At 45.3% G+C, this 14,966-nt stretch overlaps 1 protein-coding gene across 8 annotated transcripts in view; it reads right to left on the bottom strand.

Moving 5' to 3' along the window:
• Positions 1 to 396: 396 nt before the first annotated feature.
• LOC115347039 (calcium-activated potassium channel subunit beta-2) overlaps positions 397 to 14,966 on the bottom strand; it is a 153,449-nt gene continuing 138,879 nt past the window's right edge. For 7 of the 8 annotated variants that reach the window (XM_030027907.1, XM_030027913.1, XM_030027906.2 and 4 more), the window contains 3 exons: positions 11,554 to 11,724; positions 8,864 to 9,059; positions 397 to 2,559 (listed from right to left, as the gene is read on the bottom strand). In XM_030027907.1, coding sequence (XP_029883767.1) covers positions 2,275 to 2,559; positions 8,864 to 9,059; positions 11,554 to 11,724 — 652 coding nt within the window. In that variant the 3' untranslated portion in view covers positions 397 to 2,274. The remainder of the gene's footprint in view (positions 2,560 to 8,863; positions 9,060 to 11,553; positions 11,725 to 14,966) is intronic. The other variant, XM_030027909.1, reaches the window with a different exon arrangement.

Raw genomic sequence — 14,966 nt, 5'->3', positions numbered from 1 at the left:
TGTGTCCCCGCGTGGCGGCACCACCGAAGCTATGGCGGTCCCGTGCCTGTGCGGCAGAGCAGCGGGGTTCTGCGGCAGCGGGGCCGGGGTCCCCCGTCTCCATCCCCCCGGCCGCGCTGGCACCGGGGGTGAGCCACGTTTTCTGCTGCCGGTCGGGTGGTTGAATAAAAGTTTGCTGGCAGTCCACTAAAGACTTTGCGACTCCAGTGCCACTGACGCCGAGGGTGCCCAGATCCACTGACAATGGTTTCTGCAAATCCCACAGATTGATTAAACCCACATTTGTGCAAATAAACCTTTATGAATTTTCTGTTGCATCAGCATTCCTCATTTCTTGGTAATAGAAGCTACAAAGAAAAGTCTGATGAAACAAGTCAGATCTGAAGGCAGAAGATATTGAAATCTGAAAGATTTAATTTAATATTTTATTACATATTTTTGGAGCCCTCATTATACCCCCACCCTCCAAGAATTTATTTACCTAAAGAAAATTATACTACTGATTACAAGATTGCAGGTTCATTTTCACTGCTGAGAACTCATTTCTTTTACAGCTCACATTACACTTGCATGACTTGTAAAGTTTTGTAATATCTTGAAATTTTTCATGTTACATTGCGGAAAGGTACTTATATATAGATGAACTAGGCAGAATACTTGCTTTGCAGTCTTTTTGAAGGGGGAAAAAAAGTTAGTTTCTTGGTTTGAATAGGCCTGTAAATGGTTTCTTTGAGCTATTGGATAGTGAGTTCACAGGGTGCTCACAGGAGCTGCCTTGCTTTTGTCCTTCAGGCTGAGTGCAAAGTGAGAAACTGCGAGAGGTGTCTTTAAAACATAACATAAGAAGGAATGCTTTCTATAGGAGAATAAAAATAAATTATGCAGAAATCGTGACTATGGTGTGCATGAAATTATACTGGCAAGGTTCCCCATGGTAAATATTTGACAGATAGGACAATATCTTAGTCAGAATCTCAGTTTTTCCAATAAATCATTGCACCTGGGCCTTTTAAATCATAATTCACGTCAGCCAGCACTGCATACTGAGTTAAGGTCAGAAGAGATTTCCAGATGTGTCGTGATGATTATCTAACTATTCAGTTAACAGAGCCGTAGTATTGGATGAGATTTTTGTCAATTCCGATGTCACAGCAACAGAGACCTTTGACTGAAACAACATCATGAATATTGGATAAGATCCTGCAGTGCTGCTCCTCCATGTTATGTTATTATCCAAGGATGAAGGTTATAAATACATGAGTGATACTGTACACTTTCCAGTTGGTAAAAACAAAGAACCCTCCCCCCATAATCAAGTTCCAATACACAACTAGATATAATATAGCTTTTTCTTTATATATATATCTGTATATATATCAAGTAAAAAAATCTAAAATAGTTGGAAGTAAAAAATGAAAAAATAGCTGATTGTGTTATTTTTTCTTTACAGTGATATGGTAGCAAATACAAGACAAATGAGTAATAAACCTTTACATAAGGTGTTCTGGTCCCATCTCCATCAACAGGGCTCAGACTAGAATAGAAAATGGAACAAGGTGATTTTTGTTTTTTTGGCTACAGCTTCTGCAAGTGACAAAGATGATGTTGATAAGACAGAAGGAAATTATAGCACTAAATAAAATAAAACTCCAAAGGGTTTTCCAAAAGACCTTAAACACCATAGGGTAAAATTTACTTCTGAACTGGGGGAGCAAACACAAAGCATCACCAAGTCCTGGAAATACCGTATGCTTATCCTGGCCTCAAAACACGTCCCTTTTGTGCCATCTTACCATAAAAAAACCCTATCAATGCTTTCCCCCCCGCCCCTGCAGCCAATAATAAAAAAGCAAAGCCACAAATCCATCGAATGGACCGAGCCAGACATGAGACCCCAGTGATGCACAAGTGGTTGGCTGCCCAATGTCCAGCGGTGAATTTCCCCCAGAATCCTTTACACTGAAAGTGTCAATTGATTAAGCTTGGCAAATGGTCGCACTGAGCCCTATGTTGGCCATACAAAAGAAAGAAGTACTAGTCTCAGCATAAAACAAGATCATATAGACAGTCAACACAAAACAGTATTTTTTCCAGTTGTCTGCATAATAATAACATCATGTTTGCATATAGAACAGCTTTTGCATTATTGCTCTACTTAGAAGAATATAGTAAGGAACTTATAACAGACTTGCACATTACAAACTTAAGGTTCTTTGGTGAAGAATGAGAAAACAGTATTTTCGCTGTAATTAAATCTCAGAGAAGTTTTTATTTTTATCTGTTGATCCTTTGGATTCTCTCGCAGAGGAGGGAAAGGTATTGAGTCAGCTTTACCATCGCGACGATGGCGACCCCGCCGATCATCATGCAGGTGGGCCAGAAGAGGGAGTGGAACAGCACGTTGGAGCTGTACAGTTTGGTTAATATCACATTCTTCTGAATGCCTTCGGGGTCGTAGAAGCAGGAGAAGCGTTGGTACTTTCTGAAGTTTTCCATCACTACGTTCACCAGCGACATGGATTCCTCATAATTCTTGCCGCACTTGGGTATGTATGAACACTGGGAAGAAATTAGAGGAAGAAAAATGTATCTTCAAACCGGCTACAATGTCTGTTTTCAGGTGGCAAGCAGGAAAATCTCAAGATGATTATGCTTTTCATAATAGGAGTGGAATACTATTAAGCTAATAATAAATTTATCAGAGACAAAACTCAATATTTTGCACATCTACAGAATTTCCCATTGGAGAACCTCTAAGTGCTGTACAAACATTAATGCTTTAATCTGCACAGCGGCCTTTTGAGATAGGTGAATATATTATTATTGCTAATTTACACATGCAAAAATGGAACTGATGAAGTACCTCTTCATCTTAAGTGGCATGCATATGCTCGCAGTTAGATGAGTAATTGACTCTCTGTAAATACAAATCGGTAGTTTAGATCTCACTTGGATCAGATCAAAGTGATCGTAGCGGGCACAGGAGTTCACTCACAGAGGAGGAGGCTGACGAGAGACCTTTACACAAACTTTCCTGTGTAATTTGTAATTTTACAAGGGGTAATGCGTCGATTAGGGACAAATAGGAGAAAACACAGTTTTCCTGCTGACAACCCAGAAGCCTTTCATTCAACCTCTAGCTGAAGATCAGCCTGGCTACCAGGATGGCTCTTAGTCTTATTTTTGCTCTTGACCCCAGCGTAAGTCCAACACTTCCTTATCTCTGAAGATGCTGCTTGTATTTCAGTCTCAGTCACAATGAAAAGAAGATTTGGGAGTGGCTCTACCTAACACCTTTTCAACCTAGCATTCCCAAAGAATATAAAAGACAAGTTAATTAAAAAACTAACTTATGGAGTCCATGCATTGAAGATATTCCATGGAACATGCAGGACAGTGGCCCTGGGTTGAGCTGACCGTTCCCCGCAAAGAGCTAGTGTGGGCTGGTGAGGCGGTGGGCAGACACATAAGGATTGAGGCCACATCTGGATTTTGACCTAGAGCATCTGGATTTGGACCTGAATTTGCTGTTGCTGCTGCTGGTCTGGAAGAGGATTGACGGGAGCAGCCCAGGGCCCCTCGCTCCCTCCTGTCTTCTAGACACTTACGCCCCTCCACACCTGAAGGTTTTCTACACCTGCACAGGATTTTGATTCAATTCTCTAGCTAGGCAAGAACTGCTTCAGGAGGGGTGGAAATCTGCTGCTTAACTTCTCATGGAATGTGCACGGGAGGACCCAGAAGGTCAGCACTGCCTCACAGTTATGGGGTGATCGTGGGTCCCCGTCATCCTCCCTGCCTGCCCAGCTGAACCTGCTTGTCCTGGGTGAGCACCTAAAGTAGCTCCAGATAATTTAATGACAGAAAGTGAGTTTTGCAAAGGAAAAAAGGGGTTTTAATTAAAATAATGCGATCCATGGGTTTTGATTATTATTGTTTTAATGTATATACTTTATAAATGTTCCTCCGTTCTTTTTCATGACTATGCTGTGACTTTTTTGTAACATACTGCGACAAATCTCTAGTCCTAATAATGATCAAAGGATTAACCTCGTAACAGGATTTGATTGATTCATTGGCAAGTTTATTAGCACAGAATATGATTTGAAGCGCGGCAGAAAGATTGTCTGGCGCTAGCAGACTGGAGCATTAAGGGTAGAGCATGGCAGCACTGCCATTATGAATATTTCATAGAGCTCTAGAAATTAGAGATGGAAAATATCAGAGCAGTAATATCTCATCCATTTTCCTGCTGGTGCCAGTCTGCTCCCTCCAGGATATTCTCTTGCACTCTGCCCAGCTTTGTCTTAAATGTCCAAAGCCACAAGCTCTCTTCCAGTGCCTATGACTCTTTAATAGATCATAATCTAATAAGTAGAGGAAATTTCTCAGCGAAGTGTACCTCATTTTCATTTACTAAGTTATGTGCTATCACTGTTGTAACAGCAGTATTTCCAGCACAGATTTTTTTTTTTTTTTCTTGCAACTTTGGTGCTATACATTTTTGTTTCTTGAAGTCTCTTGAAGTATCCTGAGGGAGGAGATTAAATGAGGACTTGGCCACTCTTGCCAAAGTCCAGCCCTTCCCCCTTGACAGAAAACAGCAGGCACGTAAAAGCCCTAATGATGACAGATTCCTGGACTCAAAGTCTGCGGAAGTGTCCCAGGAGTGCAGCGGAGGGAGGTCCGACTTCCTGCAAGTCCGAGTATTTTCCAAGCATTTCCAGAGGAGACCTGATGCTGAAGCAGAACTTGAGCTGTTGCCTCCTACACCTGATGGCACAGAGCCACCGGCCGTGTCGGGCTGGTTGGGCTGCCCGTGCCAAGAGGGTCTGATAGCACGAAGCTGTAAAATGCAGTTGTGCAAGGGACGTTGATTTACTTTGCCTCCCAGCCAGGCTCCTTGTGCTGAAACCGCCTCCCATGCACTCTCCAAGACACGGTTGCCCTTTAGTCCATGTGCTGTCCGCCTCATTCCAGTCCTCCTGAGCTCCTGGAGGCATCTTGGCTTCAGCTTTGAGGAGCTCCTCGGCACAAGGACCCTCCGTGTGCATTAAGTTGTGGTTGTGGGGTGCTGCTGGCCTCCTTCCACGCCTTGGCTTCCCCAGCCAGATCCCAGGGATAGCGGAGGGCTGGCTCTGCTGTGCTGGTGTCTGCGGTGTTGCACGGGTGAACAAGTAGGTAGACACGGATAATGGGATGTTTTGATGTTTTCTTTTGTTTGATCTTCATTTAGTTTTCTCCAGTGCCTGGCAGGGAATTTTATACCCACAATTGTTATGCTGTACCTGTGAATGTAGACTACTAAATCTATGCTGTTTTATTATAACTCTGCATTGTCAAACACTTGGAACTCTGCAAATCTGAAAGTAAACAATGTCTGGCTCTCTACCTCAAGTGAGGATTCTGTGATACAACGTGAGAAGAGTGGTTCTTGTGTTACTTGCAATCTGATCACAAGAAGAACATACTAGACAGTTACTGGTTATTACATTTCCAGCTCTACTTTCCTAATTTAAAGGATTGGGTAGGTAGCTTGTATGAACTACCTCTGGACATGTCCAGTCCGATGCCCTGCTCAGTGCAGAATTGCTCAGGAACTTGTCCAGTCAAGTTATGAATATCTCCAAGGATGGAGATCACAGAAAATCTCCAGGCAAGCTGGAGGCAGTTTCATTTAAATCAAGGACGTTACATTGAAAATGCTGTTGCCAGAAAAGCCCCCAGTTCAGGCTGGGCAGTGAACATCTCTTTACATCTCTTTTGGAAATTGCAACAGGTTTGAACCGAGGGCTGAAGGAGAAGCTTTGTGTCTGCTTTGGCCTGATATTGATTCCTGCAGACTGAATTCTCCAGTCTCAGCCCAGAAGTGGGTCTGCTGGGAGCCGCAGCGGAACATCGCTGCTCCCCCGCTGCAGCAGGCAAACTCCTGCCCAGGTTATAAATACCCGAACCTTCAGCTGGAAACCATGAGATGCCCCATCATTACTGAGTCTCAGGCAGTTATAGCTGGCATAACGGTGATTCTGGTGATTAAATCCTGCTTGTTGTCTCACTTATGGAGCAAGGGTATAAATCAGCAGTAGCTCCGATGACACAAAAAGAATCAAAATGATATAGTGTGAGATCGAAACGGGGCCTCTAGAATTGCTTTAACTACCGCAGCCCTTCCTCAGGGTGACAGCCTGGCTCCGTGGTCGAGGCACGAGGGGACGCCGGCCAATTTACCTCTCGCAGAGGTTACAGCTTTCCTCTGACAGCTGAGGGAGGAAAGTGTAGCCATGAAGCATTTAAACCGCTATGGTTGTAGTATTGACAAGGGGCTGGGCTTGTCCTAAAGGCTAGAGATAAAGTACGCACAGTGAGAGCAATGAAAAGCCATGAAAAATCTCGTGTGCTTTCCTGGGAAAGACTCGAGCAGCTCGACTGATATCGACTTACTTCCCACTGATTCTCACCGGAGACTGGCAGCAGCACGCTGTAGATGTCAATATAAATTGCACCTACTGCTTACTGCACCTTGTGGGCCGACAGGTTAGACAGCAAGTCTCCTAGATTAATCATTATTTAAAATCAAAGTGCATTTTGCTCCATCCGCGCTAGCTGGCGGGGAGAGGAGAGAGACAGGCTCCAGATGCTGCCCTGCGTGCGCAGCGGTGCTCAGCGAGGCAGGGAGCTTGGGGGGGGATGCTGACCTTTTGAAGGTCACTGGCGTCGGCCTCGGAGGGTAAGCGTCACGTTCTGCAGCGACCCCAGTAACGTCAGGGCTCAGTGAGCCAGGGACGGCTTTTTTTCTTTTGTTTATTTGGCAAGGAGAAAGATAGGAAACACAGACCTGAGTAGATGGATGGAGAAAGACAGCTAGCACCCAGCTGGAGCATCACAAACTCAGCTGTGCTCAGGGCTGCTCCCTCGGGGAGAGGGAGCGCGTGTCCAAGGACCTGACGTGGGTTGTGCTGATCCGAGCTTGGGCTCTCTGCTGGTCCTCACCAGGCACAAGAAGCCAGGTATTTTATAGGCATTGCAAACTTCCATTCAAAACTGTGTTTGGATTCAGGTCACATAGCCAGCAGCATGTCAGGAAAACCTAGGAATCCTCCCGAGAGCAGAGCTTAACCTGTAAAACAACCCTGGGCTGGAGAAGTATTAACTATGCCTACATTAAATTAAGAGGAGGCGGCATCAGGGAGAATTTCAAAGTCCGTTTCAGCAAGCAAAAATCATCAGTAACAGAATGTGGAGATTTATGCTGAATCTCTTGATTTATTTGAATCCAGTGGAGCACAGAGACCCATCTGATCCGTTTTAATCAAATTGCGGCATGACTTTCCCTGGGTTTTGCTTCTGCCCCAGCAGAAAGTGGGGTCTGTCCTGCTGCAGACTTCACGAACGGCGAGTGCCTCCTTTCTGCACCGACGCCGAACCGGAGGGGAAGATGCGGGCGTTCTTCTCCGTTTCGCACTTCAGATCCAGAGAACTTCATCTCTCAGCCACAGGAGCTAATTATCCAGCAGAATAACCGGCCCGGTGCAACCACGCCGTGCTTTGACTAATTTTAATATCGCTTCATCTTAATATGCAGAAGTAATTTGGTCTACTGAACTGCTGCCATAAATAGAAACACAATAGGTTACGTTGTCAGCTGCCTGAACCGGGCCTCTGCTGTTACGGGCTGCGCTTTGCCAAGCGCCCACAGTTTGGGGTTCAGTGACCTTGGGTAACTAAGTAGTTAATGCAAATCTGGCACTTGCAAGTCTAATGACTTAGCCGCGTCCCGGCTCGCTACGGCTTGCAGTCTTAGGTACCCAGGCACTGTAGATACGAAGAAAGGCAGGTGGGGAGAGGGACATTTCTTAGTCCAGTCCTGCCTGGCTACGCGGAGGGAGCAAACAGCGACCGGCGCCGAGGCGGCCGCTTGCCTGGGTGTGATGCACAGCGCTGCGACAGCCGCACAGCTGCGGCTGCGGGCCGGCGGGGAGATGCCTTCTGTGCATCCGCTGCGTTCATTAAAGCCTCCAGACAGGAGCTGTTTCCATCCCACCTGGATGGAGTTATGCTGGATTTTGTACTTGCTGGAGCAGAGAGAGGGATTCTTCCGCAGATTTGTTAAAAATCATTTTTTTTGGTTCAACGTGTGGAATGAGGGAAGTTGTGCAAGAAAGATGGGCTGACTCCTTAGCTTATAGGTGCCCAAAAGCCAGGCCTTTTATTTTTATGCTTCTGCTTTTATCTTGACAGCCCCTGCCCAGCAAACTTTCAGCATCTTTGCACCATCCACAGGGGTAAGTGCTGTGCCTTGACCCCCGCGGCACGGCGGACCTCAATGGAGATGCTCGGGGCGCAGAGTTTGTCACCAGAGGTCGAGATGAGGACATGCCTGCTGTTAGACACGGGGCTCTCGTCTCTCCCCGTCACCTTGCCTGGCCTCACAGTAGTAAAGCCGTTTTTATTCTCACCACCGCTGATGCTCCGTGCACATCGCTAGGGGAGTTCGCTATCGTGCAGAGCCATACCCGGGTGGGAGGTGACTTGTCCACAGCCGCACAAGAATATCAATGTGACAAGTGCTCGGCGCTAGCCTGTGCCTGTAAAGCACTTGCAAAGGAGGAGGGAGGCTCCAGCCGCCGGGGACACCAGCCCGTGTGGGACGAGCTGCGCTCCCTGCGTGGGATGGGGGTGGAAAACTGCCCCCTTCAGAGGTGTGAGCTCAGTTTGTGCACTGATTTCTGCTTTCTCTGCTCCGTACTTACCAGTGAAGCAGGAGCTGGAAGCCTTATATTACTTTAAAGCGAAGAATGGGTATAACGAGGTGAGTAACCCTCCAGAAACCCATTTAGGAAGAAATTTGATTCTGTGCTCCTACCTCAGAATTAATTTTCATTGTTTCCTCGGTGTGGTAGAGCAGAAGCTTCTGGCCAGAAGAGGTAAGATTAACGTAGACCTGGAGGCAGGGGTACTGAGAGATTTTCCAGCAGTCTGGACCGCAGCTAAATGAGCAGTTGAAGGTTTCTGTGATGGATGCATTGAGAAGCGAGCACTGAGCCTCTTCTGTCCAGACGCTGAGTAGGGAAAAAAGAGACATAAGAGCATGGTGAGAATGGGCAATAAGCACTAAATGCAGCTCAGGCTTCCTGTCAGCGATATACTGGGGGCATCTTGTAGGAGATGGCACACGTTGCAGGGCTTTGAGCAAAGGCCGGACTTTCTCGCATCGCACATCGCAGACCATGTATTGCTCTGTAGTACCCAAAGTTTGTGCTTTGGGCACAAAAATACCTGTTTCACTTATCTCTATGTATAAACGAAACGGAAACTGGAACTTTTAGTCTGGAGAAGGTATATTTGAAACCAAAGGGAATCAGCAGAGATATCAGAGAAGAAAACTGAGCAGCTTGCCCTGGGGAGAGCACGACGCACGCAGTGCTGCATGACAGGACACCCTGGACCAAGACTTGATGGTTAATCACCAAGTCCGGTTCAATTTAGAGTGAAGGCTGGCAGGACAGCTTTGAATTACCAGGGTACATATATTCATATTCATGAAGACACAGTAACACGCAAGTGGTACCGCGTGCAAGTCTACCTGTGGAAAGGCTTTTTCTAGTGGCAGCTTGCTCGGTTTTCTGTAAGTTAAGTCAGCGGTTGTAATCATTCTGGAGGATTTTAGCTTGTCTCCAATTCACCAGAGGCTAAAACTGGAACGATGGAGCCTGGGTGTGCACTGGCAATGTTCACTTGGGTTTCTCGCATATATTTAAAAATCTACGGCTGTATTTTCCTTAGGGACGAGAGCAGTGGGAAGGGGACACTGAGGACTCTGTGAAAATCCCTCCACGGGCTGGGGGAAGGTTTCACCCCAGAGCTCCCCTTGAGCCCCGCTCAGCCCCTCGGCTCACACCCAGCGCGGCCGTCCTGCCACTCGCCGTGAATGGGCTGAGGGTCTGCTTGCCCCTTGCCAAACCTACAAAAGGCTTTACACGGTAAGTGATAGCAAAGATTTCTAATTCTCTTGGTATTTTACTTTGGCAGTAATTCTGCTTGTATATTCCATTTTATATTTATATTAAATTATGCTATGATTTCTGGGGGGAAATCAAGTGGAAGGATTTTTTTTCCCCCTCTCCCAGGGAGTATTTTGTTGGAGGGTTATTGCTGTCTGTAAAGGAGAACAACCTCTAAGGAGATCTGGCTGTGCGAAGAGACGTGACAGCGAAGACTCCTGGGTTGTCGTCTTCTCACTTTCACCTTTCTGACTGCTGTTTTATTCATGCATGGGGGTAATAAAGTAACACCTACCTGCAACAGACTTGTGAAGATGGAATATTTGATACTTTGTAGGTGCTTTGATATCTTCTGGCAATTTTTCACACAGTTTGTAATGTAAATCCTCTCTTTCCACATGAGCAATTTTGACCTTAGCAGCCTCTGCAATTGACCCTGATATTGCTGAAAGGTCTGGGAGAGCAATTTGGAAAAGCAAATGCTCTTGGATACTTAACAGGTCTTGATCTCTGTTTCCAAAATCTAAACTTTGCCTGGACTTAAAAAGGGACAAATGCCTTTATGACACAAACAAGATGCTGCAAATCAGTACAGTTCATCCTCAGACACCGCTACTTTTTCCATATCGTTGCAGGGTCAAGAAGGAATCTCTTCCTGCAGGTGCATCAATATAATTGAGGATGTTCATACCAGTTTGTACATGCCTAAAGAAGAAGCCTGTGGTGGATAAGCCAAAAATGTGCCAGGTATTGGCCGCTGCCTCAGGGTGATTTTGGGCATGACAGACTAATGTTTTGATCCCCAGTTACACATTTTTCATTCTCCTAACTCCACCGGTCAGGGCAGAAAAAACATTGCTGACAGTCTTATTACAGTCTGGGCTGGATTTTATACAGGGCTAGTACTTGAAAACTGATTTCAAATGCTGCTAACGAATCACAGGCCAAACTTTCTGCTCTGTGGCAGAGAAGGAAGTCAGAGAAGGCCTCAGAAAAATTAAGCACAGTGCAGTAATGATGAAAGATGATCTTTCACTTTCAGCAAATTACTATATTTCAGGAGGATTTCACTTGTTAAAATGAAAGTAATAACCTACACGGAAAACTACATGCTGCAAAGCAGCTTGATTTCTTTCCCCAATTAATTCTCCATTCTTCATTTGAAAGTGCGTTGTTTCTTGAGACTGCTAAATGTTTTTGCTGTTTTCTCCTGAGTTTGGATTTTGCAGCAGCAGCCCGTGAGGGGCTTACAGGGTTCAGCAGACTGCCAACGAGCTGATACGGATATTATACTGGTGTTAAACTGTGGCAAGTCTAAAGATCAAGATTTTGTCAAACAGGGACCTAATTCTTCCCTCACCTATGCCGGTGTTACTCAACTTGCTTTCACTGTAGTTATGCCTGATTTATACTGGGGTAAGGAAGTGCAGAATCAGACCTACGTTGACCAAAGGAAAAATTATAAAACTTTAATAAAAAGCGTCAAACGAATAAGCCATGCGAAGACAGTGAAGCAGAGAGTGTGAGATCAGGGTAACCATCATGAAATTACCTTTGCATGTAAGACCGCAGCAGGGTGATTCCCAGGAGAAAGTACATCATGATAGAGCACACCATCATGGCCAGCCCGAGGAGTATGGCCCGGTCTTCTCCGGCTTTTAGGGCTGTGACTGTTTTCCTTTTGTCCAGTAGATCGTGATCCCTGATTTTTTGGTAAATATTTCTGAGGTTGAAAATAATACATTCTTATGTGAAGTTCATATTTAACCAATGAAGCCTCTACAGGGTGGATAGTTCCACCTCCATACCCATCTCATGGGAGAGAAAGGCTTAAGGGTCCTCGGGTGTCCTTTTTCATCGGATCCACTCTGACCTGGTGGAAACTTATTCATCTCCAAAATAAATTACAGCCATTTTTGAAAAGGTAAAAACCTCTTACAGCAAATATAAAGATTAGACTCTTGTGCCAGCTCAGTAAATCCTTCTTTGGTACAGCTTCATTGGTTCAGTTGAATTATACCGTAGGTGAATTTGACCTGTCAATGCCACCTTAGGCCAATAGAAGATGTTTAGGTATATGAGGTGTCTTTTCTTCAGTTGAATATGGTAACAGGTCTTGTGTTACCATATGTAGAAAATAGCCTGAAGAAAGCCGTCACTAAAATTATCTGAAAGGACCACGTTCTTTTTTTGATTCCCTGCAGGCTAGTGGTTTGGGTAATTTTCTGCCCCAAGTGTGACTCAAAGCTCGTGAAACACTGTGGGGATTTTGCAATTGATTTCTGTAGGTTTTTTGATTGGGAGCTTATTTACTTTATTTATAAAATAGCTTTCTGGAAGCCCAGTTACTCATTACAGTGAAAACCCTCACAGAAAATTATCCACCAGAGCTATTTGTTCTGGGATTAAAAAAAAAAAAGAAGCTACAACAAACCATTCCCCCTTCAGCAGAGAGTCCTTTGCATTTTCTAACCATAAGTCCTTCTTTCATCTCGGAGCCTTTGATGATTCAATGGGTCATGAGGACACAATGGTGAAGAAGGAAATATTTGAGTACATTTCAAACACACTCAAACTTTGTGGGTTTAAAATGTACTTACAGACCTGAGGCTGGTCAAAATCTCCTGTGTTTTCTGTTACGGTTCTTTTGAATCATCCAGGCAGCACCCGAAGCATGTGAACCGCACACTTCTGAGCCCTGGCACCACCATAACATGGACATAGTAGTACACGTGGAAGAAGTTCCTCTTCTACTGTCTGCAAAATGGCAGGTGAGCAACATCAACATCACTTTGGGCTCTAGCAAACCCACCACTCATTTAAGCTGAAACCACCAAGTTTCACTCAACCTTGGAAAAAAGCACTGTGTCAGACCAACCATATAACTTACATTCATTAACAGGGACAAAGAAATAGAGTTAAGACAGATGTAAAATCATACATAAACACAGTAGAAACAAGAAAATAGGTTTAATCATAAACTCCCCAAAACTGGAATTAAATTTGTATTCAGATGATGAGTCATAGTCAGGAAAAGCACATATGGTGTGGGGTTTTATAGCAAAAATCTTGCTTAGGTGGTACTGCAGTCAATAGTCTCCCATACCTAAGACCCCTTGAGGTTTCTTCATCCAACTGTAATTTACATCTTTAGATGTCCATGGTTTCTCTTCAAAACCATCCTTTAAGTCTTGTCAATGTTTTCCTAGTTGGAAATGAAATGGTAATTCAGCCTGTCAAAATTTTCTCTGGTGTTGGGGAGAAAAAATATATTGTCAACTGGCAGATGCAATTGCCTTCAAAGAAGTAATGTAGAGTAATAATCTAATGTTACTTTTCTATTATTATTTATCAAACTGTATTTAACTCTGAGAGCTGCTATTAGGATTTGCATTGCTCCCAAATGGAAGCAGGCAGGAAGGCAGAGATTGTCATGCAGTTCCAGCACATTAACTGATCACACAGCATAACTTATGTCAGCGTGTAGACATAAAACAGACGCAGTGCAATCGCTCACTAATGTCATCAGAGCGGCTAGGACATAAAAGGGATACAAATGGACAATTTAAAAACAAATAGCTAATTGAGAATGGTTACAAATACTTCCCATGTGGCCTTGAGCCAAGAAACGTGCAATGAGAGGTAAAAAAAAAAGGACGGACTGAAGGGTATGTTGTAGAAATGATCTATCTGGCAGGTGACTGGCAAAGGGGACGGTGTATGGCGACTGCCTGCCAGGCGGATCTCCCACACTTGCCTGCCATAGCAAATAAAGCTAAATGAAACTCCGCCTCAGGGGGCACGCTCGGAGCAGTTGTTCGGTTGCTCTTTTGCAAATATTTATTGTTCAAAGCCCTGAACAACAGCAAAGTGGTAGCCTTGTGCACCTTACTGAGGACTTTTTTCTCCTGAATCCCTGCCAGGAGTCGGTCTGGTAACACAGGCACGTGCCAGCGTGTGACGCACCGGTCCTGACGCAGCCCAGGAGGCACGCTGAGTAACCGTCCATCCTCCTCCTCCTCCTCCTCCTCCCCACTCGTGCCTGCGCCGGGGAGGCGCCCATTTTCTCTGTATGATACTGGGAACATCTGCTATTACCAGACCTCACATTTTTGCCCCTGAGAGCCCTGTTTTGGGGGGACGTGATACGTTGCACACAATATTTTGCCACTAACAGAGCAGCCTCAGCATCTCTTTAGCTGGAGCGGCAGCAGTGGCCTGCACGCGTGCGTGCGCTGCTCCGTGGCGGGGATTTTGTGTACGCGTGAACTTTTGGCACAGCCTGGGGACCTCTTTCTGCTTGGTGAGCTGGAAGAGTGCCGTGCTTAGCTGGCTGATTTTGGATCCCAGGGCTGCACAGCCACAATTAGCTGACTGCTGCGGTGTGTATAAGTACAGATCGCTGCATACCAGACACTAGTCATCTAGATGATTCTCTCTAATACTTGTGATTACCTGTGATAACTTCCCAAATACGACACCGAGGGGGGGCTGTTTGTTTTTAAAGAAGTCCCAGCTGTCAGAACATGGGGTCTTTCTGCCCTGTGCAAAGACATTTAATAGAAAGCAAGCCTCCAAGGACAAAAAGGTCTTTGCTCCCTTGATCGTTTCCAAACTGAAGTTCTCCTCTGCTAAATCTCCATGTTCCTTTTGCCAAATTGTTCAGAGGATACGGGCTGGCTGGTCTACCCGGGCTCAGCTGCCAGAGAGGAAATCTCGGTCATGACTGTGCCTGCTGGGGACAGAGCAGAGATTTCTCTCTCCACATCTCTGTGCACAGCAGCAGCACGGGGATCCCTCTGCAATGTGGTCAGCAGCTCCTTACAGATCTCCAGAGGAAGGTTTAGGGAGGACCTGTGTGATGAAATTAGGCAGCCCAGGTTATGTTAGCCTGAACATGAGATGGCCAAGGAGAGTTACAATGCTGGTCTGAGCCTACTGGCCTTAATAAAGAAGTCCTACATC

This window comes from Aquila chrysaetos, chromosome 10 (assembly GCF_900496995.4).
Source record: "Aquila chrysaetos chrysaetos chromosome 10, bAquChr1.4, whole genome shotgun sequence".
Lineage (NCBI taxonomy): Eukaryota > Metazoa > Chordata > Aves > Accipitriformes > Accipitridae > Aquila > Aquila chrysaetos.
This window is presented reverse-complemented; position numbering and strand designations above follow the sequence as displayed.